Consider the following 26,397-nt stretch of genomic DNA (forward strand, 5'->3'; position numbering starts at 1 on the left):
GTGGAACTCAAAAGCTTTAAACATACTTTGAACAAGAAATTGCAAATTTAAGAAACTTAAAGAAGCTCCAAAACCAATCTAGCAATCTTGAAACGCCAAATAAAGATTCAAGATTTAAAACATATAACCTATCGCAAGTAAAAAACTTGAAAAAACCTAAATTGAAGCTATTAGTTACGATTGCGGATTTTAAAATCATAATTTGCGTACTAGGAGTGCGTTTAATTTTACACAATACTTTTTGATATGAGATAATCCTTCCAAAAGAAGAATTCCCGTAGCTTGTTACGATTTTGGTGTCTTAAAATCGGAGTAATTTTCCAGGTTTTGGCACAGCCGTCAGCGGCTCTAAAGGTGGCGGCATGCAGCAGCCCATTTCGCCGCCCCCTCGCCGATCAATGTCTCCCGACCAGCCAAATCCAGCTGAACCAATAACCGAGTCACCGAGCACAATAATCGGCCGCATCGGATGGGCCTTACGAACCCTCCTTCTCTGTAAGACCTCCACCTCCCACTCTCAAACAAAAAACACTCCCGTCTTTTACAGCCCAGAACACGTGTCTCAAGGACCGCAAAGTGTCCGGCCGTCTCGTCCGCAGATGCGCCCCCGGGACCGAACTCGTCGACTGGCTCTTAAACCTCTCCTCCAGCATCCACACCCGCGCCCAGGCGGCCGGCATGTGGCAAGCCCTGCTGGAGGAAGGCGTTATTTCTCACGGTTTGTGGCGCGATTTATGTTGGTATTATTGTCGAAAGGGCGATTTATTACAGTGAACAAGGAACAGCCTTTCAAGGATAAGTGCTTCCTGTACCGATTTTGGCAGGATGAAGAGGGGCCGACGTCGCTTCCGCCGCTAGAGGACGTTGCGACCGCCGAGGAGCAGATACAGGACTCCTTGGGGACGCTGATACACCGGGGGCCCGATGCCGTGCTGAGGATGATACTTCGGAAACAGTGAGTCTTGCTTTGGCACTAACGAGGAGTTATTGATCGGATTTGCAGGAGTCATGAAAGAACACCGGATGATTTAGAGACAATATATGAAGAGCTGCTGCATATTCGAGCGCTGGCTCACTTGTCCAACTCCGTGAAAAGGGAATTGTCTTCGGTCATTGTTTTTGAAGCGCATCCGAGAGCGGGCACTGTGTGTAAGTTACTCTGAATGAGGCACAGTTATTAATCACTTTGTTGCGACTTGTTAAGCTACATCACTGTTTTTAAGAATACATAAAGTTAACTGGAGATGAAATAATCCTAAATTATTTTTTATTACACAAATAAAAAGTTGGTGATATTCAGGGAAAACTTCTCTGTCTGCAGAGGCTAAAAAACATGTCACGCAGACATTCTTTGAAAAATAACAAAACTGTTATGCATAATATAACAATGTCAAAACCAGGTATTAGAATTCTACCACTTTGTGTAACTATGTCATGTTAAACGCAAGGTTTATACAGTTGTATCGACTTTGGAATTGTTCTCATTGTGAAATATTGAAATAAAGACGGTTTTATGCAACTCCTCAAAAGAATGAGTTTTTGGGCAAAACTGAGAACAAAATAATGTTTCAAAAGTAATTTTCTTAGCTTTCTTATTGTGTATTTTTAAGCAATTAATCATCAATAATATTTAGAAAATATAAATAGGTATGTAAAGACATGTAAAAAGTAGTAAGTCCTACATTCCAAACAAATTTATTTGTAAGATTTTTAATTTTTTCTGAGAAAAACTTTAAAAAAGATTTACTAAAAAAGCTCCAACAGATTTTTTCGACAAATAACGTTAAAAAACATGATGCTATTATATCTATTAACTTATTTCTCATTTATTCTCACAAAAGGAGCGGTATAAAAAAAAAATTCAAATAAAAACATTTTATCATTAATAAGTGTCACTTTTTGTATTTATAAGTAGTTGTAAAATACTTTATATTGATAAATAAAACGTCATAAAATAAAAAATAAAAAATAAAATAAATAAAATAGGATCTTTGCACCAATTTCTGTAAACCGTTCTTTAAACTATTAAAATTATTTTTGAAATCGAGATGAAAACACTGCTAGCTATTTTTTATTTTTATTTTTATTTATTAGTGATTACTCTAATTAATTTAGGTCCGATTTCGAGTACGATTAACGTAAAAATTTTGTTTGGAAGAAATATTTTGAAATTTTTTTGGCAGTTTTGAATTAACTGCCCAATTTTCTTCAAAAAATGTTGTTTTTGTATTTTTTTTTTTTCGAGAAAAACGTGGTTTCTTTAGACTTTAATTCCGAAAAGCACCCACGGGGTGAGTTTTTTATGCAGGGTGTTAAAAAAAGGTTGTAAAATATTTAAGGAGGTAATAGTAGACAAAAGTAGAAAAGAAAGTTTTATTAAACATGGGACCGCAAAGTAACGGTTTCGGAAATATCGTGAAATATGTGAAATTTTTTAGAACTTTTGTCTAAAAGTTTAACTTTTTTATTTGAACATATTGCAAAAAAAATGTTTCAAAAAACGAATAATCTTCGATATCTCCCAAACCGTTACTTTGCGGACCCATGTATATTAAAGACTTTTTTGTTTGTTTTGGTTCATATTATTACCTCCTGAAATCTTTTAACCTTTTAATCTTTTTTTTAAATCTTTTTTAACTCTATATAAGGTTAAGTTATTGCTTTAGTTTTCTTAGGAAGCATTTCCGGACATTTTATTTTGACCTAGGGAATCAAAATATATTTGTAATTTAAGCTCTAGAAATTAACTTTCAAAGCAAAACAATTAAAGTGAATTCTTTCTGGGAATAACGTTTATTTTCCCTTTGCTGCCTCAAATAAATCATTGACATTGGCTAACTCTTCATTAAAGAATGGAGTTATAGCCTTGTGGAAAGCTTTTTACTGAAATTCTGCATCAATATGGAATACAGTTTTTTATTATGTGTCTATTTATTTCGTTCGCCATAAACTTTAATCCCGATTTTCAATAAGCCACCCTTGGTAAAGCCCTTCCTCGTCTTTTGTTCGTAAATAGCATCAAAATCGGTCCTCTCGAGGCAAGCAACAGGATTTATTGTCCTTTTCGCGTTGACTTTTTGCGAATCATAACATGAACGCTTTTCATCTTTTCTACATTACAAAATGTCTCTTTCAGTATTTCATCAAGGAGACGAGGGTAGATCTTGGTATATAATAGTACGAGGTTCCGTGGATGTTGTCATCCACGGCAAGGGCACGGTAAACACCTTACACGAAGGGGATGATTTCGGTAAACTCGCCCTTATCAATGACGCGCCAAGGTGAAACTCAACCCCGGATTTGTAACCGAATTACCCTCGTTTATTTCAGAGCTGCGACGATTGTTTTGCGAGAGAACAATTGTCACTTTTTACGAGTGGATAAGGAGAATTTTAACCGAATTTTAAGGGATGTTGAAGCAAATACAGTTAGACTGAAGGAACACGGGAAGGATGTGCTTATCCTCGAAAAAATTAACACACCCACCAAGCAGATTTTTAGCTCACATTTTAAGTGAGTGAGTGGATTTTTGGTCGGTTTTGGTTATTTTGGAGCGTTTTAGGTACACTGTGATGGCAGGAACGCCGCAAAAGATGCTTGAGCACCTACTCGAGACCAGACTAGACGGAAGAGGGACCATGGGAGGAGGAGACAATTTTATCATCACATCAGCACAAGATCCCTTTTTGGACGACTTTTTACTCACACACATTGTGTTCATTCCCACTCACCAACTCATCGTGGATTTAGACAATTAATATCCTTTTGAAGCAATTTTTAATCACTGTTTACAGCGTGGTTTTTTAATTTTGCGAAACTGCAACTGCATATTCTACATCGAAAAATATCACTAATAAAAAAATAAACAAAATATTAAAACATCCAGTGACGTTCCAATACGCACGCTATTGGTAAGAGTAAAAATAAAGTAACTGCCAAAAAATAAGCGCTTTCAATGTCTTTCAATGACAAAACCTGGAAGTAGTTTCGGAAGAAATAATTGATTTTAATTTTAATTTTAAAACTTTGTCACCCTATATTTCCGTAATGAAGCTTTATAGAACTATCGTTTATTTGGTTTAATTACATACAGTCTGTCCTTTTCGAATCGTAAAACGTTTTGACGTACATAAACCATATTTCTTAATCTATTACTAGACCTCAAAAAGTGTAGTTGCAATGTTGCCATTTTGCAGATAGACTTGTCATAACTCAAAAGATGCAAATAATTTTTAGAAAGTTTGAAAGTTTTATTTTTTAGATAAAAAAGGAAATTAAAAATAAACACAATTATTTTGACTAAAAACTTTATGTTAACGAGTTAATTTTTTTCGGTAACGGTGAGAGTTAGGAAATAGTAGGAGGTTCATTACAAGTAAAAAAAAGTTGTTCTTTATATGTAAGTGGTATGTTTCTGAAACGAGTACATAGGACGAGTTTCAAAAAAAATACGAGCAGAAAATGCCAATATAATACGTTTTCTCTTATAAATACATTCACATTTTTTTATTAATATAAAATTAAAAATATTCTTTCAGTTGCTGATTTCTTAATTTGACATTGTCATGAAATAAAAAATAACCAAAACGGTAAAAATTCGATAACAAACGGTCGTGAATTATTTAAAAGTAGTAAAGTGAAATGTGTAAAGTGTAATTATTAAATTTTTTCATGTGCCATTGATGTTTTAAACAAATTGCGTGTGTAAATGTCCGCCGCGAGGAGTAGCGAGACCCTTTATTGACGCATCGTATCTAAAATGCAGTTTTCTGCACAGAATCCGGACTGAAATGGTGAGTCGTAAAGAATTTTTTAAGGCTCTAGAGCCCCATATAAAAAAATTGAGGACAATTTTCCTCATACACTAAAAATCCCATAAGCCGCGGTGTTTTAGTCACTAAGACTAAGAATTACACTCAAGCTTTTTTTTACGAAGAAAACTTGACATTTTTAATTCGAGTTTTGTTTCCTTTAGCCAATTTAACTCAAAAGACCACCAGAAAAAATTACTCGTCTTACGGACTCGTAATTTTTTCAGAAGCATTTTTTTTCGTTAAATTGTCAGAAAACAAAATTCTCATTAAAATGTCAAGTTTACTTCAAAAAAAAAGCTCTCGTGTAATTATAAGTGAAGAAGAAAAAAAAAGAAAAAAAAGAAAAAAGATAAAAAATATAATTTACGGTTATTGATTTTGTTTATCTGAAATGAGCACTCAGAAGCAAGAGAAACGTTAAAAATTTTTGGGCAACTTGAAACTACAAATAGATTTTAGTAAGTTTATAACACTTTCATGAGTTTTTATGTTATACAATACATACCTAACTGTCAAATCAATAATATGGCCATTAATTTTATTGATTTTAAAATTAAATATTTTTGCAATCAATGGCTTTTTCTATTACAAATTACAAATTTAAGAAAAACCAAAATTATTTTTTTATTGTAGCTATTAAAATTAGATTCTGATGACAAAAAAATTGTTATGTCTGCTTGAGCTCTCCATTTAATGAAAAAATATCCTACTTTTATTAAAAAAATTGACTTATGAGTATTTGACTTTCCTCAAACGTAACGTTAAATCTTGGGTATTCGTTAATATTTTTTTTATAATTAAAAAACACATCAAAAGAAAAATCGATCATTTCTCATTTAAATACCAAAATACGATTCCATAATAGTTAAAAATCGCAAAGTTAGATAAATTTCTAAAGAGGAAGGTTCAAATTCAAAAATTTTCTAAAAGTATAAAAATCTCAAAAATGGTTGGACTTTGTTATAGGGAAGATCGATGATAACTCTCATAGAATAACTCGGAGAATCCAAAAACGCAATAAAAACATAGCTTTCTATTTAAATTAACCCTTTTCCGATTAACCGGAAATACAAATTTTTAGACAAATAGAACTTCCAATAATGTGGGCTCTTTTTTATTATTATGTCTTTTTATATTATTTTACAATCTTACATATTTTTTTGAATAATATAAAAATAATTATTACTTTTAACACTACAATGGTGGGTGTGGGGGCCCGTGCAGCCACGATGGAACACAGGCCCGTTAAGAACTCAATACGCCACTGGTATGTCATGATCTAACACCCTGTAAAATGTTGTCTATTATTTTTTTAAATCACATTGTGTTTTATATTAAAACAATTAACAAGTACGTAGAACTGACAACCCGAATATGAAAAACCGGTTCTGTAAAACGGAAAAATCCGCTCTGTATTCTGTGCATCGGTACCAATTTTCCTTAGCGTTGTTTACCTATAGGATAGATTCGTCAAACCAGGATAAAGAGTTCGTCCTGGCGTGCAAACGCCGAGTAATCCAGTTTGTGTACCGGTGGGTGACAACCATCCGGCACCCAGTATTCGAGGACGACGTCGCCGTGGAATTCCTGGAGGACTTGGCCTCGGAATTGGAGTCCGATTGCATTCAATGGAACGCTTTGCAAGAGGAAGCCTCTCTAATGCACCACGTCATGTCGCAGCTACGAAGGTAAATATTATCTCTTTGCTCTCCAATTATGAGAAAGTTTCTTCACAAGGTACCAAGAGGACAGAAAAGCTCACGAGGGACAGAAATGGAAGCTGCCGCCGTGTGGACAACCTATCAGTTTGTTCAGCGGAAATGAGACGAACCGAACAATAATAATGCCTCAGGATGATAGTAAGGATTTGAGGATGGTGGAGTTTTTAGCTTTGTGTTCTAGTTATTTTCAGGGTTTACTGCGCCGACCACACATACTGCACTTTGAGATTGCCGGTGGATACGACCGCCGAAACCATTAAAATCGTTGCGGCTGAAAAACTCAAAATGAGGTCCACGGATGAGCTCTTACTGGTCGAAGTCAAGTCCAATGGGGAGAGGGTCACTTTTAAAGACAACGATATTAGCATACCGACGGCGCTCTCGCTGAATGGCAGGATTTTCGTCTCCCCGAAGGACCATTTGGACGCTCTGGTGAGTGATATTTTTCAAAGAGGTTTTCATGGGTGCCGACTTTTCATATTTTCAATGGGTGCATAAACAAAAAATGAGTATCTATAACTTGCAGGACTTGAGAACAATTACGCGAAAAAACGATTTCTTTTTCCCTATGTTTGCTGAATTTATTGTATTTAATATTTAGAACATTTAAAAACAATATAATTTTTTGTATATTACTACAAAAGAAAAAAATCAATAAATAACATATGCAATAAAAAGTGTCACGAAAATAGTACATGCTCAAAGTTGCTAAATGCTTCAAGTTGTTGAGTTTTGAAAAATAATAATCTACTGTTAAGTTCAAAAAAAAAATCGGAAACAATTTTAAAAAAATGACTTTTTATTGAATGTTCGTAAATTGAGTGCTGTATCTTTTATTAATGCAATTAATTTGCGATGAGTAAAATTAGGGTATGCAAAAGCTAAATAAATGATCTCAAAAATTAGTCACTACTGGTTTTTGATTTTTTACATTTTCAAAAAAAAATTTGTTTAATTGTTTCGTATATTTTTTTTCGAATTTAACATGCAAAATTGTAGAAAAAGGTAAAAAAAACTGCTTTTTTCATTTTGATGAAGATTATACATTGTTCAGAAACAATTAATTCCTTTAATTGTTTTGTAAAACTTTGATCAATTGATAAAAAACTTTGATACATTAGGCTACAAAAAAAACCTAATGATATTCAATATTCGTGAATAGGTAGTAGATTAACAACAACAAAAAAGTAATTTTTGTCACTTTTCTTTAAATCAATGTTGCAAGTATATTCCAAATTTATTCCAGTTTTTGAAACTATCCTTACATTGACTGTGCGATCATTGGTTGCTGAATTCTCGATGATCAAAGACAAAAAGATCCTTTTGCATTAAAAGTCAAATATCTCAGCGACAAATCGACGTAAAGAGAACTTAAAAAAAGCAAACTAAAGCTGAATGAATAAGCTATCCAGCTCGTGCATTGATTTAATTAATAAAAGTTTCCTCAAGTCCGTGGACCAAAAAATAAAAAAATACAGTTTTTTTTTCGCTCTATTTCTTAGGGTTATACGTAATAACCGTAGCTCAGAAGATGCCAAAAGATTTCAAGACTAGAAACTTGAAGCTTTAAAATGGATTGTTTAAATCTAAATACGACCATTTTTCATTGAGATACAATATTTCAAAAATCATTAAATAATTTAAGAAATTTTTTTATTCTCTAAATTTTTTGGAATAGTAGAAGTTTATGTAAAATGTTTTGTCGCTTTGAAGTTTTTTGGATAATAAGAAAGAGTACATTATTATTTTAATGTACATAATTTCAATGATTTCAATGGCTGCATCCGCACCGATGCACCCATGTAGTCGGCGCCCATCGAGATTTTCTCTTAAAATATTTTACATTTAATTATCCGGTCTGGCGTAGAATAATCGAGGTCACACTGTACATATTCCATCTTTTGAAATTCAGCCAAAATCGATACCTGCGTCGCGTCAACATTTAATTGCAATTTATGTAATTTGGGAAACAAGATAACGTCCTGTGATAAAACACAGTGTTAAGTGTTTCAGCACCTAAGCTAAGAGCACATCCGTGTTTTCTGAATGCATTAAAGCGAGTCCGAAATGCGTTGCTCTCATAAATTTTGAAAATTTTCTACTTTAAATCAATTAGGTTTTGTATAATTCGCTGTAAAGAACCAAATTATTTTAAAGTTTTTAATGAAAGCGATAATGTAATTATTTTTATGCAAATACCCATTTCAGACTTTGGTAATGAGTACCTTTATAATTTTATATACCGTTGATGAGTTTCAGGTCTTAGTACAAACTAAACTTAACTCATGGCCAACTTTATGCAATTAATGTACAAGAAATTGCGTTGCGAGTTGGGAAGTTTCAAATTGCATTGTCAATCGATTTCGGTTCATTAATATTCTATTTTTACAAAGTAAAAACTATTTATTATTATTAATAATACAATAGAACAAAGCTGAAAAATTCGATTTGTCAGTCGTTAGGTGGTGAGAAAGAACGTAAATATTTTATTTCATGAAAAGTGATTGATCTATTCTAGAATGAACTTTGTAAATGTTACAATTTTTTATTCATTCCATTCACACCCGTCACACTTGTGTCATAGGCGACAAATTTAAATTTATCGAGCAGTTTCTATATTTAAAATTCAAATTCATGGTAGCAGAAAATCCGAATCGAATTGTGAGACAAGAAGAAAGTGTCGCAGGGCTTTTGGAGGATATATCTTTATGCTCTAGTCTCTTTGCGAAACTAGAATTATTTTTATTGTATTATTTTCTCGACTTAACATTACTACGCACCCAACGTTGAAAAAAGCATATTTTCCATCCAAATTTAATTATCTTAACTCAAACTAATGCAGTTATTATTTTATTACATTCCACACGCAAGACCATGAATCAAAATTAGAACCAATTCTTCATACATTGCGTGACGAAACATCCATTTTCCACCAATCATTATTTTCAACTCCACCCTTTTCAAAACAACCACAATATCATATGAAATCACAAAAATTAAAAAAATAAACACGGCTAGAAGTTTAAATTTCAAAGCTGTAGTAAAAGTTGGCATATTTATCTTCACTTTATTTGCACCATAAAAGCATTTCGTGGAGCTTTGAGTGCTGAGATCTTTGTACTTTCCAGCTTGAAAAAAATTAAATTCAAATACGAAACATTCTCGTTCAATGTTCTAACAAATTGTAAAGGATTTGCTCTTAAATGAATATCTTTTTTTCTCTGACAGAGGAACAATAAACAAAACTTTATTGCGACCCTTGAAATATTAACCTGGCCATAAATTTCTCAGGATTCAATCTGGGTTATGTATATAAAATATACGTACGCTTTTGTGCATAAAGCGACTCGGTATGAATATTAAAACTACCAGTAATTGCTTGTGTGGGTATCAGCTTTAAGTCGGAGTTCATTATGTTTTAAAACAAATTGGTTTAGAAAAACCCCGCTAATAAACTTTCGAAAAATATTCTAGATATTTATTGAGTGTTCTAATAGCCGTTTCAGCACTCGTTTTTTGTTTTTACACAAAAACGAGTGCTGAAGGCAGTTTTAAGTCGGAGTAACGAAAAATGGTATATTAAAAAACAAGTTTTCAAGACCAGTCTTGAAGCACGAATTCAAGTTTAAAAAACGAGTGGCGTACGCACGAATTATTTTAAGGAATGAGTGCTTCAGAGTCTTATGAAACGAGTTTTTTATACTAATTTGTGTAGTTTGCCCTCTTTATGTCGTTTTTATAGCTAGACAACTAAAGTTTTATAGACAGTTTAAAAATCGAGGTCGTGGTTTAAATTTGAGCGATCGTTAAGGAAACTATAAAACTCGTGTTGTTTTCAACACTAATATTGAATTAGAAATACTAAATTCAGAAATTATTATAATGAACTATGTCAAAATAATGTCAAAATTGACAAAAAGTATTCATCAGCGTATTTTATAGATTAATACGATACGTTGCTATTGACGATGTACTTTAATTTTGACGGCAACAAAAGATGTAAGCACCATAAGGTGTTAGTGTTGCAAAAATAGTATATTATGTAACTAGTGCTATAAACGCCACTTTAGATATGAGTGTTTAATAAAACAAATGTCTGGAGAAGTTTATACAGGTGTTACATACTATACATTTTCTACGACCAACACCAAAAAAATTATTTAAATTAAGAATTCAATTAAATGACTGAATGCTTTAGCCCGTGACTAATACGACAGTTGCTATTAGCAACGTAACTAATATGCATAATAGTCACGGCTTGTCAAGATGTATATAAAAAATCCCTTAGCGTCATGAAAACATGTACGATAATCCGTGTTTTAGATGTGGGAGTAAAAAACATTTTAATTATAACAAACTGGTCATTGACCTCGCTACCAACCTTGTAGCGACAAATATCCTAGACATTTAATGGGTGTTTTAATAGTCGTTTAAGCACTAATTTTTTTGTATTTTTCAGACGTGTCTAACCGAGCAGGAAGAACCCACTCAAGGGATCGACGCCGATATTGAGCTTTTCAGTACCAAGGAACTCGCCTATTACATGACACTCTTTGATTGGGATTTATTTTGGTGATATTTTTTCAGGTTTAAGTATTTTTTCTTATTGTATGATTGATAGGTGTGTCCACGAGTATGAGCTTTTATATCACACTTTCGGCCGCCACCATTTCGGCCAAATCACCGCCAACTTGGACGTGTTCTTGCGTCGTTTCAACGAGATTCAATTCTGGGTCGTGACAGAAATTTGCATGACAACAAGTTTGAGCAAGCGAGTCGCTCTCTTGAGAAAATTTATAAAATTAGCGGCTTAGTAAGTGTGCGAAAGCTTGATTGTTTCATAGTAAAATGCTGGATTTTTTTTAGTTGTAAAGAATATCAGAATTTGAACGCGTTCTGTGCCATAGTGATGGGATTGAGTAACGTGGCGGTGTCACGTCTGTCGCTCACTTGGGAGAAACTGCCGTCGAAATTTCGAAAGTTATATACTGAATTTGAATCACTCATAGATCCGAGCAGGAATCACAGGGCTTATAGGGTCAGTGTGGGGAAGCTGCAGCCGCCTGTCGTCCCGTTTATGCCTTTGCTGTTAAAGGACATGACGTTCACGCACGAAGGGAACAAGACCAGTCTCGATGGGTTGGTTAACTTTGAGAAAATGCACATGTTAGCTCAAACAATGAGGACCATTCGATTCTGTAGAAGTAGACATTTAGGTAAGTTGCAAACCCGAGGAGGGAGGGGACAAACTTTGTACAAAACGTCATTCTTATTCGTAAATTTTCTGCCAAAAATAAAATACATTTATCCGCAAACGTCACAAAAGTGACTAAATGACACAAGTAAAAGCCATGGAGTAAAAATTAAATTTTTGCGCTTAGGTGTTTTTACTTTTATGACATTCTATGAGATTTACCAATGTTGTCACTTTTCCTGTTTCAGCAATTTCTGGAGAGGTACATCATTAGCATTCGACATTTTGCATTACTAACTGCACTAGTTAAATTAATAAACACTTTCGAAAATCTCAACACAAATTCCGATGACGCGTGATGTTTGTTTATAAGCGTTGTTATGATCTTGTAACTTGCAAAGCGTCCTGATTATTTTGTTCAGTTACTTGATAATTAATTGCTCTTTTCTCTCGATCTGAATACGTTTGCGGATAGAATAGTATACAGTGTCCCAGCGAGTTGAAAAAGTCCATTAGTAACCTTTTAAATGGTAAAATTTAAAAACATTATATAGGATACTAATCTAGTGCATCGCCTAAAATTGTTTTCAACTATACAGCGTGTCTCAAATATAAGTTACAATACAAACTAGTGTTTTTTAAATGAAACACCATATATTTCGTAGGTAGATTTTTATGACAGTGATTTTAAGCTAAAATTTTATTGGTTGATTTTGCTTAGTTTTAAAAATAAGACGGTTTTTTTGACGAAAACATGCATTTAAAAATTTATTACACAAAAACTAGGACATCTTGAAATATTTTTTTACTACCGCAAAGAAGAAGGAAGCTATAAGGTTGTAACATTTTTTTTAGTGTGTTGCACTTGCAAAGATAAAAAAATGAAGGCGTTTGTTAAAAGTTCAATAACTTAAAAAATTAAATGGAACACCATATTTATTGTTTTTGCATTTAAAAGATTAATAAATTGTCTTTCTAAAAATATTTACTTTTTGGTGTTCATAATCAATAACTAAAAAGATATTTAACGTTAAACATTAAAAAAACAATTACTATTGTTTCAGTAGCCAAAAAGTGCACAGTTGCAGATGAGATGGGAGAAATAACACTTAATCACATTTGTGTTAAACTGAATCTATTATCCTTTATTTTTACAATAAAATATTAATTCGAATTTCAGTATTTATAACGACTTTTAAAATCTAAAATTTAAAATATATGAGCAACAATGCCATATACTGATAGGCATTGTTGCTACAATTAATATTTAATGTTAGATATCTTTTCATTTATCAGTTCTAGACATTAAAGGTTTATTTTTTTAGATAGACAATTTATCAATCTATTAGATGCAAAAATAAAAAAAATAAATTTTTCGAGTTATTTAACTTTTAACAAACTTCGTAATTTATATCTTTACAAATGCAAAACACTAAAAAATTGCTACAGCTTTAAATTCTGTACTTTCTTCTTTGCAGAAGTAAGAAAAAATTTGTTCTAGCTGTCTTAGTTTTTGTGTAATAAATTTTTAAAAAGTGCATGTTTTCGTCAAAAAAACGTCTTATTTCTAAAACTAAGCGAAATCTACTAATAAAAGTTTAACGTAAAAACATTGTCTTAAAAGGCTACATCCGAAAATGCCAAGAAACATACGGTGTTTCATTTAAAAAACACAAGTTTGTATCGTAACTTAATTTTGGGACATGCTGGATGGTTGAAAATAATTTTAGGTGATGCACTAGATTAGTATGTATTAATGTCCTATACGATTTTTTTTAATAATGGACTTTTTCAACTCACTGGGACACCCTGTATGTTATTGGGAGTACAAGTAATTTCATGTAGTATCACGTTTACTCCTAATAACATAGTACACTATTTTTGTACAATAACTCATTTTGGAATGTTTTTTTAGTTTTGGAGCCGCCCTCTCCGAAAAGTGAAGGAGAAGTGAAATCCTACATTTCGTGTTTACGGGTAATTGACAATCAAAGAGTGCTAACAAGTATGTCCCAAAAACTGGAACCTCGTCGATCTTAGTGGCATTATGTCTTATCCAAACGAGTCATCACTTACATAGGATGGAGGATGTGGATGGCTTGTCCGTTTCCTTTCTATAAACCGCCCCCAGCTTACGTTTAAAACTGTTTACTCTTCGACTGTAATCATTGTTATATATTTTTTACTCTAGAATAATGCATGGTAAATATTTACACTTCCTACGATAAAATCAGAACAAAAATCAAACTTTTCACTTCAAGCTTTAATCACTCGCTTTCGGGCGAGCAATCATAGAATAATTGTGAACTAGCACTTGTAGTTTTAAAAGAACAAGAGAGTTCTATATTCTTATATGAGTGGTTGCGAATTTTAGACACTTTTATTACAATAATTAATAAAATAAATAAGCAATAAACATTGTGTTGAAAGATTTCTATTTGCACGCAGATTTTATAGGACAGGTTTATTTAGAATAAGAACGTTTTATATCGATTTCTTCTCAGACATGTGATGAATGGAACATGTGTTAAGGCTTCCGTAAGGATTTGTTACGACAATCAGGAGTACTTGTAAAATATGTAAAAATGCGATTATAAATATCGAAATCAGCCAACATTTTATTGTTATTTATTTACCGATTTTAGAAATAGAAGGTCACTGTGTCAAGTAATATAATAATTGTATCCATTTAACATTTTTTACTTATTAATGTTCCATTATTTTGCGTTTAAAACTTAAAACATTAATAATAATGTAAACTCTGCTTCAAATTGTTGTAAGCACTTATCCGGTCTCTAAGCAACAATTTGATGATTGAAATAAAAGTCTGACTTTGTTACTGTTGTTTCCAGAGCAGTTTGAAACAAAAATGAATTTAGTTTTATGTATTCTTTGTGATTTATTTAAAATTTGCCGTCTGCTTCGCAGCTTGTTGTATAAAGCAAAAAATATCTAATGTGATATGAAAATTCATGTTTATGTGCATAATTTTAAATTCTATATTAGAGCCCATGCACTTATTTATTTTTTTATATTTTTACCTTGTCATTAATGACAGAGTTGTAAGGAAAACACTCCAATGCATGTTTTGTGGACGATCTCTGTTATAGTCATCTTTTTACCTAGGGTTATCTCCAAAATGTGTATATAAAATAATTACATTTTTTATTATACTTACTCCATACAAAATTAAATAAAACATTCTTAAACTTGACCGAGTATTTCTGTTGACCCAGAAAATGCAAAAAACCGTACATTATCCTCGTTACATTACTACAATTAGTCAATTCAACAAAGTTTATTTATTTCACGAATACACAAATCTTGAATGAGAACATTGTTGGGCCACATAGTATATTCGTTTTAGTGACTTTGGTTGCCCAGGTTGGCGGCGCATTTTTTGCACATGTCAGTCCTGTCACACGTCAAAAGAATATTTAAAGGTTAAAACGTTTTTAAATTGCTCATATTTAGCCAAATTTCACAAAATCTAGTAAAAGTTCATCATGACCACTTGTAGCGAATATATTAAAAACGTGTTTCCTTCAATTGACGACGATCTCAAGCATTACGTTGAAGGTTGCAATTTTTGAGTCAAAAATAATTTTTTCTTAATGTTTTTTGATTTAGGAGTCCTAGAAAACGGTGCTGATGATTTCCAAGACAGCGAAGAAGTGTACGAGGCAATCGGTGAGGTGTTACAAGAAGTTTCCAGTGATAAAACCGAAGAAGATATACGGTAAGTGCTTTTCACCCTTGAAGCTTGTTGATAAATGATTTAGGAACATATGTGACGAGTTGCACAACATGATGAAACCAGATAAAAGCAATGCGAAAAACGGCCCCACGAAGGTGCTAAATGCCCCGGTACATCTGGCATCAATGGCCGCAAATTTGGAAAATAACATCGGTGATATCAAAAGTATTTGGGTTATGCAGCGCGACGACACCTTGGTATTGAATTACTTTGGCTAAACTATCAACTAAATCGTAATTGTAGAAAGTCGATGCCAAAAAACTGGAAAAAGCAGAGGCCAAATTGCAGGAAAAGCAAGAAAAGCGGTCCAAAGACGTCAAAACTGTAGCCCCTGTTAAACTAGAGGCCGCAACGGCGTCACAAGTAACTAGTAAAAAAGAGAGCAAAATGGAGGCCAAAGGCAACAACAGGACGCAAGATATAAGGATAGAAAATTTCGATGTTGCTTACGGCGACCGGTAAACCCCCAAAAATTGCCTAAATCCGTATTGTACGCCCCATTTTAGGGTACTCCTGCAAGGGGCCGATTTGATTCTAGCCTTCGGTCGGCGCTACGGCCTCGTAGGGCGCAACGGTTTAGGCAAATCAACCCTTTTGAGAATGATTTCAAACGGCCAATTGCGTATTCCGTCTCACATTTCAATTTTGCACGTCGAACAGGAGGTCATAGGTGACGACACTTTGGCCATTCAGAGCGTCCTCGAGTGTGACACAGTCCGGGAAGATTTACTCAAACGCGAGAAAGAAATAAGCGCCATGGTCAACTCCGGTAATGCTGACCCGGAATTGTCAAATCAACTGACGCAGATTTACGCTCAGCTGCAAAATATCGAAGCTGACAAAGCCCCAGCCAAAGCGTCGATCATCTTGAACGGTTTGGGGTTCACCCCCGAGATGCAACAGAAGGAGACTAAGACGTTCTCGGGGGGTTGGAGGATGAGACTGGCTTTGGCCAGGGCGCTGTTTTCACGCCCCGATTTGCTACTTTTGGACGAACCGACAAACATGTTGGACATTAAAGCGATTATTTGGTTAGAGAATTATTTACAGAATTGGCCAACGACGTTACTAGTGGTCTCACACGACCGCAATTTCCTAGACACGGTTCCGACTGATATTTTGCACTTGCATTCACAACGAATAGATGCCTATAGGTAAGGCTACAAAGGGCGAAAACGTGTGATTTTTTCGTGGTTTTCAGGGGGAATTATGAACAATTTGAGAAGACGAAAACCGAGAAGCTGAAGAACCAGCAAAGGGAGTATGAGGCGCAAATGCAACACAGACAACACGTCCAAGTGTTTATTGATAAATTTAGGTATAATGCCAACAGGGCGGCTTCGGTACAGTCGAAAATAAAATTGTTGGATAAATTGTGAGTCGTGTGACACTTTCAGAATAAGTTTATTGGTTACTGTCGATATTTCAGGCCTGAATTGAAGCCGATAGAGAAGGAAACTCCAGTAGTATTGAAATTCCCTGATACCGAATCTCTGTCTCCTCCGATTTTGCAATTAAATGAAGTGTCGTTTGGTTACACCAAAGATAGACTCATATTTAGTGACGTTAACCTTGGGGCCACTATGGATTCGAGAATATGTATTGTAAGTTAAAAAAAACAAAAGGTAAAAAAATCGATATTTTGAGGCAATTAGCCGGAATTTGACAAAAACTCAACAGATTTTCAGGACTAAATTTCCAATTTTCTGTTTCAAAATTGTGCAATTTGTCTGAAGAACACCAAATTATTACAAAATTAAGATGACGAAACGTCCTGATTTGGCCAGGACATGTTTAGGTTTTTATTGCGTTGTCCTGTTTTATATTCTGATTTTTTTTTTCAAAAAACTGCACCTAAATGTGCAGTTTTTTGAGATTTCCATTTGCAGCAAAAACAAAGTGTCTTTGAAGTTAAAAAGTGTTCTTTTTGACGTCATTTCAAATGTAGTCATTGTGAAAAAACTCAACTTACTGAAAGTAGAAACGTTTAAAAATTGCTTATAATGACCAAATGAAATATTGCAAATTAATAACTATTAATAATATATTAATAATAATTAATATTAATTAAAAAAATATATCCTAGAGAATAAAGGGACTTTCAAAGAACTCATACAGAAAAAGATTAAAATTAACCTAAAACAATGATTTAGTAATATGTTATATTATTAGATTAGGGTCTAATTTTTTTTTTATTTTTCATGTCAATATTTTACATCCTATAGGTATTCTTCTTATATTTAAATTTCTACACAGTTACATTGATGACATATTTAATTTTTTATTTTGTGTTCTGGAATGCATACAGTTATAATTATTTTTAACAACGTCCCCATTTTGAATTTTCTGAAGTTGGAAACCTTAACAAAATTGGAATCGAAATATTGAACATTATATTTCTTTGTTAGGTTGGCGACAACGGTGCCGGTAAAACAACGCTCCTGAAAATCATCATGGGCATCTTGTCTCCCTCATCAGGCATGCTTCACATCCATCGAAACCTGAAATTCGGTTATTTCAGCCAACACCACGTGGACCAACTCGACATGAACGTCAATTCGGTCGAGCTCCTACAAAGCACATATCCCGGTACTTCCCCCATTGATTATTATTTGCAATGTAATAATCGCACAATTTAGGAAAGCCAGTGGAGGAATATAGACGCCAACTGGGAAGTTTTGGAGTCTCGGGCGACCTCGCCCTCCAAACCGTCGCCAGTCTATCAGGGGGGCAGAAATCCCGAGTCGCTTTCGCCCGAATGTGCATGGGAAATCCCAATTTCCTAGTGCTTGACGAACCCACGAATCATTTAGATATCGAAACGATCGAAGCTTTAGGAAATGCGATAATAAAATTTACTGTGAGTAATCACTTTTTACCTCCCTTGTGTAATAATGTTTTGCAGGGTGGTGTGATACTTGTGTCGCACGACGAGCGGCTTATACGCAAAGTGTGCAAAGAATTGTGGGTTTGTAATAATGGATCAGTGAGAAGTATAGAAGGCTTTGACGAGTATAGACGACTTGTTGAACAAGAACTTGAAAATCAGTCTAAATAACGAGTTTAATTTTTTAGAGAAATTTGTATAAATGTGCCTCCTTTGTGAAAAAAACACTATTTATGATTTTTTGTTATATTTATAATATATTCATGTTTCTAACGGTATTAAAATATAGGTCATATTTTGAGAAAATTTATTCTCCTATCAAATTAATAAATAACATCTTTTAATCAATATCACATCAACCCTTAAACTTAAACCCAGGGGAAGTTCCGTATGAAAATTTCTGTGTTTTTGAACTAAAATCATTTTCGAGAAAATCATCAACATCTCCAATTTCCCTCGTTTCTGAATCGTTCGCTTCAAAACTGACCTCCGTGTAGTCACGATAATCCGGGTGAACTTTAGCACTAGACCTGAAACGAAAACAATCAGGGAAATCCCCCAAAAACCAGTACAACCAACCTTGACAAAACAAAGGGATCAAACGGGTAACACGCATCTAGGACATTGCTTGAGACTGTCACAAAACCCTTCTCGTCTCGATACACAGTCGGTATAGTATTCCGTGAATTATGTTCAATGATTGAATAACAATACGCTAACTGGTATTTTCGCGTAATTGCGGCGAAATTTTGTACAACTGCGGGCTGGCAAACCCGCAACGGGTTTAAACGACTTGTTACGATTTTTGCCAAGTTTAAACTCTCCAGAAAGACAACATCTGCAATCAAAGTTGTGACAAATGTTTAATTAAAAAAGTCGATTACTTTTTTTCGTATTGACCAAATCCTTGTGTCGGAAGGAAATGACATAGAAGAGGGCTTGACACACTGTGTAAAATACAGAGTGGAGCCTCAAATCCGAATTGACACACTCTAAGCCGTCCTGAGTGGCGATGTACGAGTGTATCCATTCGGCCATTTGTTGCAAAGTCCCTTTCCACATCCTACAATTTTCAATTAATTAAAAACAAAGTTGAATAAAGGAAAAAAACTCACGTAAGTGGGATAAAAGTAGCCCTCGCTATAAAACTAACAATATAATTAACCGCTGCTTGTCTGATCACTGACGCAACATTCGGATCGCACACTTTTTTCCACAAATAATTGAAAAACGCTTCTGTTAGTGTCGTTTTAAACGAACAAAGTACAAACATAACAAACTGGACGTGATGAGTATTGTAAGTCGGTAAAATCAACTGATCAAAAACCGTCAAAATGTCTTGATATAATGACTTTGTTTTCGCCCAATTCAGTTTATTAGTGCCCGGCTCGTAGCACTCTGCGTAAATATAATTGAACATTTTATCGAGACAGATGTCTAAAGTGTGTGCTATTGAATGGACACAGTCCAGGTTTATTGTAGTGTTTGTTTTACTATCATCCATCATGAAAATTTCCTCATCTTCAAGTTTCGTGATTTCTTCACGGGGGGCACTCACGTCCATGATTATCACTTTTGAGAAAATCAAATGGAGGATGTTGGGTCTGAGCGCGGGTTGGTAGCAGATGACCCAGAGGAGGTTCTGGATGTAGTATTCGTGGATGTGGGTTGATTTATTCATGTAGGGGAAGTGGTCGACCAGGGCATGGATTAGTAAATCCTTGCATCTGAAATATTGTTAGTACAATTTTGAAAAAAAAAAAATTTTTGACTCACAAAGGTACCGTTCGTAAAAGTTCACAAAGCAGGGAGTGAACGTGTTGGCACTTCTTAATATCTGTTTTACTGGGGCTGCCATTGTCCCACTCAGGGTCTGTAGGGGCTAAAATATTTTTTTTATTAATTAAAACTAGTGACAAGCTACCAAACTTACAAGGAAAAAACAAAGTGACTAATTTGTTTATTACAAAGTCCGCATGATAGTTATGTGCAGACACTAAGTTCGCAATAAATGATTGATATTCTCTAACTACATTATCGTCTCTTTCAATCCAGTCAATTGAAAGAAGTGCTTCTACAAAAAGACGCAACTCTTCTTTCATTATTGATATACATTCAGTCGCTTCCCTCAACAGCGATGAAATATCATCATCAAACAACTCCGCATCACGAATAAGACAAACTAAACTTTCATAGTCTTTCGCATTTCCATGTTTTATGTAGTCCTTCAATATGTGGCGGACTTTTTTAGAGTGGGGTAAAACAAATCGTACTTTAGTGGGTGTGTTTGTTTTCAAGGATCGGTTTAATGTAGATTTGAGGCTTGGAGTCTTCTTCAGGATCGAGGAAGGGGTCGTTGACTTCGTGGGGGCCGAGAATAAAGACATTCTAATCTAAAATAATGTTTGATATTTTTTGTCAATAAAATGCAGCACTTACATAAATTAAAGCAACGGTTCAGTCACAGTCAATCACAATAAAAATAATATTTCACAATGTTGTTTAAATCACATCTTTTGGAGGTTAGGAAAAAAACGTGTGGTGTGACGTTTACGTCTAGGATTTTTTGTCTCTTTGCTGTGGCATTACTGGTTGTGCGAAAAGAAAATTAAAAATTTTTCCCACTATTTTCAGAGTTTTGGTTAATTATAGGTATTAAATACATGTTATTATAATCAATGGTTTTAAATTAATTAATAAAAACCTCCGCGTCCTTGTCTATGTGGGTGATGTGATATTACTATTTTATTTAGTTACAGTTTAGTGACGTGCAATATACCGGGTGACTATTATTAATGTTTGTGACAAGAAAATCTATTGGCGACGTTGAATTATTAGTACAGTTGGTTGCAATAAAAACCGAAAATTATTTTTTTTTAAATAAAACAGGTTTTGCCCTTGTCAATTTTGTCGTTGTCGATTTGTCATCTGTCGCATTCAAATATTTTTTTCTGCAATGCCGCATTTAAATGCCGAGAGTATTAAATGCAGATTAAGATAATCATTCATTATTTGAATTCTTACCTGAAAATTCAATGTGTAGTGAGTAGGTACTACATATACTGTCAGTTCTAACTTAACCTTTTAGAATTAAATCATGTTCAAACTATGGATAAATATAAAAATCTGACATTTTTATCCTTTGACATTTTCCGATTTTTTTGCAACCAACTGTATTCCTCCTAATTTTTTATATCAGAATGTTGGTGTTGGTGACGGTTAAATCAGCAGTCGCCCGTCGCAGATGACTGACAGTTGCCTATAAAAGTTTGACGTTTAAATTTGAAAGTCAAAGTCGCCAAACTGAAATTTTAAATTTGACACCAACAAAATCACAATTTTTGCAATCACCCAGTATTTTGGTCGTCATTGTCATTTTTTGACAAACCTATTTTTGTATAATTTGAAATTCAGGGCTTATGTTAGCAATAATAGAAAGCACATCGACCTTTAAACTATTTTTAACTTTTATAGACAGAAAAATCAATCAGAAATGATAAATTGCAAAATTTCTAACATAAAAGAATAATTTTTTAGTGATATTGACGACCAAAATATTTTGCACGTGACTGTATTTGGTAAAAAAGAAGTTTGGTTGGCGACACTTTTATTTAAGATTGTTGATAGAAAATTGTCAAATAGGTAAGCTTAGGTAACCAAAGTATGTACATAATAGTAGGTTTTTATGCGTAGAGGAAGATGTGTTATTAAACTATGTATTCAAACATTTTTTTATTCTACTGTATTCACTTTTGAAAATTCATTAACATTGTTTTACTATTTGTAGATAAAGGAAAATATTTTTTAATTAAATGGTAGCCTCATATTAGTGTCTTAATTATTTATTACGTATCTGAATTATAAATGAATAGAAAAAATTCTTTAACAACAATGATGCTGCTTAATGAGCATAGCATGAGTATTCTGAGCGAGTATTATACACATATAAACGTTCTTATTTCTAATGATATGTGAATGAACAAAATAACTTAAGAATATTACTAAAAATAATACTGCTGTGTCTACAAATCCAATTATCTCACTCTAACTAACTCCATTGTACTTAATCTCTTTATCATTTATCCTAAAGGCATCGACAAACTCCTTCGTAAACACGTCATCTTCTTCATCTGGCAACATCGTCGTATCCTCAACCAACGTGTCCTCCTCATCTGAATCGGCCACAAGAATCGGAGTGGCCCCGTCGCACAAATTCGACCGGCTCAAAGTCCTCTGGTACATTTCCTTTGAAATACTCCTGGTGAAAGAAAACCGTTTTGATTTTTGTCTCGTGAGAGGCGGCCTTTCTTTTGCCCCAGTCGCCAGAGTTTCAGCAGCAAATTCTTTAATCAGCTCCCATGCATAGTCAATGTCTTGCTCTTTGGCATGTTCAGCATCCACACAAAACCGGATAATATACTTGTTTTTGACCACAGAGGGTGTCATGTGAATTTTTCCAGACGCATTTATCACTGCTAGTAACTTCTGGTTGGCGGCGTCGCACGCCATTAACCGGAAACACACAAGGCCTAACCTGACATCATTCACGACCTCAAATCGAGTGTCTTGAAGGACCAACTGTTCGAAATATTTGGCGAGTTTGATGTGATTCCGGATGTATGCCCGGAGGCCGTTTAAACCGTATTTTCGGATAACAAACCATAGCTTCAGCGAGCGGAAACGGCGACTTAGGGGGATCCCCCAGTGTCTGTAGTCGATGGACTCATCAGCGTTGGCGTGTTGGAGGTACAAGGGGTCCACCACAAGGGCATGCGTGAGTCTTATTCGATCCCTAACCCACAAACAAGAACAGTCAAAATTAACCAAAAGCCACTTATTTGGATTCGTATTAAAACTATCAGCATAGTCAATCCCCTTAAGTAGATATTTTAATTCCGGGCAAATGAACCCATTTCCGGCGTAGGCGGCGTCCACGTGCAACCAACACCTCTTTTGGGCCTTACACACCGGCCCGATTTCCTCCAAATTGTCAAAAGAACAGGACGCAGTTGAGCCCAAAATGGCCGAAACAAAAAAGGGGAAGAGTCCTTTTTCCTTGTCTTTCTCCATTTCTTCCCGGAGTTTGTCTCCACGGAGGCTTCCGTTCTCGTCGGGGTCCAGGATTCGCAACTTGACTAGGAGTATTTTTGCTGCTTTTTCCACGCAGGAATGCGCCTCTTTGGAGCAGTAGCCCACTAGTTTCGGGAGGAAAGCGCTGTCTTCCATTTGGGGGTTTTCCGTTTTGAGGTATTTGATGGCTTGGTTGCGGGCTGCGAGCATCGAGACGAGGACGCACTCGCTGGCGGAGGTCTGGATGACGCCGCCGCCGGTGCTGCCCTCCGAAGAGGTAATGAAGTCGGAGGGTAGGCCGATAGCTTTGCCAAACCAGTCCATGACGATGGTTTCGAGTTCTGTGCAAGCAGGACTAGCGGCCTAAAATGAAAAAATCAAATATGAAAAAAATGTATAAATGAAAAGTTTTCCAAGTTTTCTTTAATTTTACAGTTTTTGGAACTGTATAATTTTTGTTTAAAGCATTAAAAATATTTATAGTTTCCGGTAAGACTTTTATTATAGTTTTATTGTTGTACACTTATATTTGTTTATCATTTCCTTGAAAAACTATTTGGACAATATTTAAGTCCTTAAAAAAATTGTAAAAAAGTTATGATCTCTCTGCAGCAATTATTCTTTTCTAATTCTTCTCAATTTTTAAATTTCTAAATATTCAGTATTTAAATAAAAAAAAAATTAAGAGAAATTCATTTTAATATCATTTTCTATTGCTTAATATGTGAGTATTTTGAACCATGATAACTTTAATAACTAATAGTTACAATAGAAGTAACTTAATTACAATAATGGTCTTCATTATATGCAGAAAAAATAAAATAAAATAAAAATACAAGAAAATAAAACAAAAACATGCATATAAAAGCTGAAAATCAGATGCCGAATTCGCCATTGCACACCCCCTGTTTTTCATCTTAAAAGAAGAAGAATAAAACAAATTTTCTATTTTGCGTCTGAAAGGAAGCTTAATACGATACAAACGAGCTATTTCAACGTCAATTCGGGTGCTGAAATAGACTAGTACAGTTTAATAAATTTTCAGGGGCGTTTTAAGCGATTTCTTTTATTTCATAAAATATTTGCAGTATTCATTGTTAATTCAACAAAATTTTGAAAAATACTCGAGATTTGACACGTCAAAAATGGAATTTTTCAAACTTTGTGACATTTATGATCTTAATTATTATTATTATATTATTATTTTATGACATTTGATCTTATTAGGGCAAAAGTTCCTAAATTTTGAAAAATCTACTTTTATGTTAAAAAAGTACGTAAAACGCAAAAACGCAAAATAGAAAAAATAGCATAAAAAACTTGTTTCATAAGTCATTTGTGAGAACTCTTTCTTTATAAAATTTGCGCTTCATTGCTCATTTCATGGTTAGAAAAAACTTAACTTAGAAAATGCGTTCTTTAATACAGGGTGCGCCAGAATAAATGATTATAAAAATTATAAAGAAAGTATACAAGATCATCAGTATCATTAAATGTTAAATGTCAAAAATAATTGGCATAATTTTTTGAGAGATAGAATTTTTTAAACATTTAAACAAAGGATAAACTACATTTTAGTAGCTGAATTGATAGAAAATAGTTGGTAAAATATAAAAGTTTTAGAACAGTAAAGACAAAAATCGAAATTATTAATCGTTTATTAAATTACCACATACCCAATTTTTGATTGATTTTGGTTTGGTTACCCAATATTAAATTTTTCTTTTTTGAATACTCTGACACACGGTTTTCACGGTTTTTAAATTTATTAATTACAAGAAATAATCCTAACTTATGAACTTTAAATTTTGCATTGGTTTTTGAAACACGGGATTCTTTTGGGTACCAAAATTGTTTTTAATTAAAATCAATAAAAAGGAAGTGTAAAAAAACTGGTCCTAGGAGACTCTAGTTTTTAAAAACATGGGTGCAATAAAAAAAATTCATTTAATTATTGATGGTTAAAAATATTTACCATTCCTATTATATTTGATTTACAAGCAAAAAAAAATTAATTTAATCTTCCCAATGTTTGTTTATTATTCCACGTAGCGTGAATTGCAACTTCTGATTGGCTGTTGTCACAGCAACTAAGTAAACCATAAAAGAACAAACAAAAAAGTCATTCAGCTATCTCATGATGTAATTTTTCGCGTTATTTTGTAACATGACCGGAATTGAATTTTTCAATCATAGCAATTAGAGGGATATTAGCGCCAGTCCCTGTCATTTTATTTAATTTGAGCCCGATAACAATGAAAGAAATTCAAGTTTTATTTTCGTCCGTCTCAGTTTCAGAGTAATTTAATTTTAGACAGGTATCATGTTAATTGCTCGAATTGATGAGACCAAATTAAAATAATTGACGTCAATGAGTGAAAGTTTTCGAAGGATTTCAGCTGGATGAAGCCTTACAACATCGGAAAAGCCTTTAGCATAACGACGTGTTATGTAAGTGGAAAAAATATAAACAAAATGAAAATCGCGATAGAGAAAATCACGAGTGTTTATTTAAAAATCATGCTAAAAATAATTAACTTTTGATGATTCACAGCGACCCTCGCGTTATTCTCGTCTCTAATTTATGTAATTTGTGGAAACTCACCCATGAAAAGCCGATGCAGCCTATGGCGTCCGACAGCATGTCCCCCAGGATAGACGGGAAGGAGTTTCCCGAGGGAAAATACGCATGGAATCGGGGGTGCTGCCAGTGGGTTATCCCAGGCATAATTTTCTTATCGACGTCGTACATAATATTGTCCCATTCTTCAGGCTGTTCTGGCGCTTCGCTGGGCAAAAGTTTCCTCAAGTATCCCGTTTCGACGTCCGGATGGACCCTCTGCGACTCGATATTTTCCAAATATTGGCAAATATAATCGACCATTTCTTTGCCTCGTGTTCGAAACTCTTCGACATTCATTGTCACACTAACTTAGCACTACGAGCGTATCACA

At 34.1% G+C, this 26,397-nt stretch overlaps 4 protein-coding genes across 4 annotated transcripts in view; 2 read left to right on the top strand and 2 right to left on the bottom strand.

The window, feature by feature from the left end:
- The window catches only part of LOC123010954 (rap guanine nucleotide exchange factor 4), a 68,631-nt gene extending 53,688 nt beyond the window's left edge, over positions 1 to 14,943 (top strand). Inside the window, exons 6-19 of the mRNA XM_044408173.1 lie at positions 325 to 495; positions 548 to 718; positions 772 to 955; positions 1,004 to 1,149; positions 3,137 to 3,281; positions 3,331 to 3,513; positions 3,563 to 3,757; positions 6,269 to 6,502; positions 6,552 to 6,673; positions 6,717 to 6,967; positions 10,995 to 11,107; positions 11,157 to 11,348; positions 11,402 to 11,751; positions 13,645 to 14,943. Of these exons, the coding sequence (XP_044264108.1) occupies positions 325 to 495; positions 548 to 718; positions 772 to 955; positions 1,004 to 1,149; positions 3,137 to 3,281; positions 3,331 to 3,513; positions 3,563 to 3,757; positions 6,269 to 6,502; positions 6,552 to 6,673; positions 6,717 to 6,967; positions 10,995 to 11,107; positions 11,157 to 11,348; positions 11,402 to 11,751; positions 13,645 to 13,769 (2,582 nt within the window). The 3' untranslated portion in view covers positions 13,770 to 14,943. The remainder of the gene's footprint in view (positions 1 to 324; positions 496 to 547; positions 719 to 771; positions 956 to 1,003; positions 1,150 to 3,136; positions 3,282 to 3,330; positions 3,514 to 3,562; positions 3,758 to 6,268; positions 6,503 to 6,551; positions 6,674 to 6,716; positions 6,968 to 10,994; positions 11,108 to 11,156; positions 11,349 to 11,401; positions 11,752 to 13,644) is intronic.
- Positions 14,944 to 15,138: 195 nt separating this feature from the next.
- LOC123008131 (ATP-binding cassette sub-family F member 3) lies at positions 15,139 to 18,668 on the top strand. The gene is made up of 10 exons (XM_044403770.1): positions 15,139 to 15,308; positions 15,360 to 15,468; positions 15,512 to 15,683; positions 15,730 to 15,944; positions 15,993 to 16,640; positions 16,688 to 16,861; positions 16,916 to 17,090; positions 17,895 to 18,075; positions 18,126 to 18,346; positions 18,392 to 18,668. The coding sequence occupies exons 1-10, from the start codon at positions 15,236 to 15,238 to the stop codon at positions 18,542 to 18,544; spliced, it is 2,121 nt and encodes a 706-aa protein (XP_044259705.1). The 5' UTR covers positions 15,139 to 15,235; the 3' UTR covers positions 18,545 to 18,668.
- LOC123008140 (RNA polymerase I-specific transcription initiation factor RRN3) lies at positions 18,664 to 21,036 on the bottom strand. The gene is made up of 7 exons (XM_044403782.1): positions 20,813 to 21,036; positions 20,307 to 20,766; positions 20,150 to 20,255; positions 19,489 to 20,100; positions 19,258 to 19,436; positions 18,953 to 19,211; positions 18,664 to 18,903 (listed from the first exon to the last, which is right to left on the bottom strand). Exons 2-7 carry the CDS (start codon positions 20,758 to 20,760, stop codon positions 18,729 to 18,731), a joined length of 1,785 nt encoding a protein of 594 aa, XP_044259717.1. The 5' UTR covers positions 20,761 to 20,766; positions 20,813 to 21,036; the 3' UTR covers positions 18,664 to 18,728.
- A 1,163-nt stretch (positions 21,037 to 22,199) lies between these two features.
- On the bottom strand, positions 22,200 to 26,397 carry LOC123010702 (tyrosine decarboxylase-like). The gene is made up of 2 exons (XM_044407783.1): positions 26,049 to 26,397; positions 22,200 to 23,806 (listed from the first exon to the last, which is right to left on the bottom strand). The coding sequence occupies exons 1-2, from the start codon at positions 26,361 to 26,363 to the stop codon at positions 22,418 to 22,420; spliced, it is 1,704 nt and encodes a 567-aa protein (XP_044263718.1). The 5' UTR covers positions 26,364 to 26,397; the 3' UTR covers positions 22,200 to 22,417.

The sequence above is a fragment of the Tribolium madens genome, unplaced genomic scaffold, assembly GCF_015345945.1.
Source record: "Tribolium madens isolate multiple individuals breed KSU strain unplaced genomic scaffold, Tmad_KSU_1.1 Scaffold_19;HRSCAF=116;Tcas5.2_LG9, whole genome shotgun sequence".
Lineage (NCBI taxonomy): Eukaryota > Metazoa > Arthropoda > Insecta > Coleoptera > Tenebrionidae > Tribolium > Tribolium madens.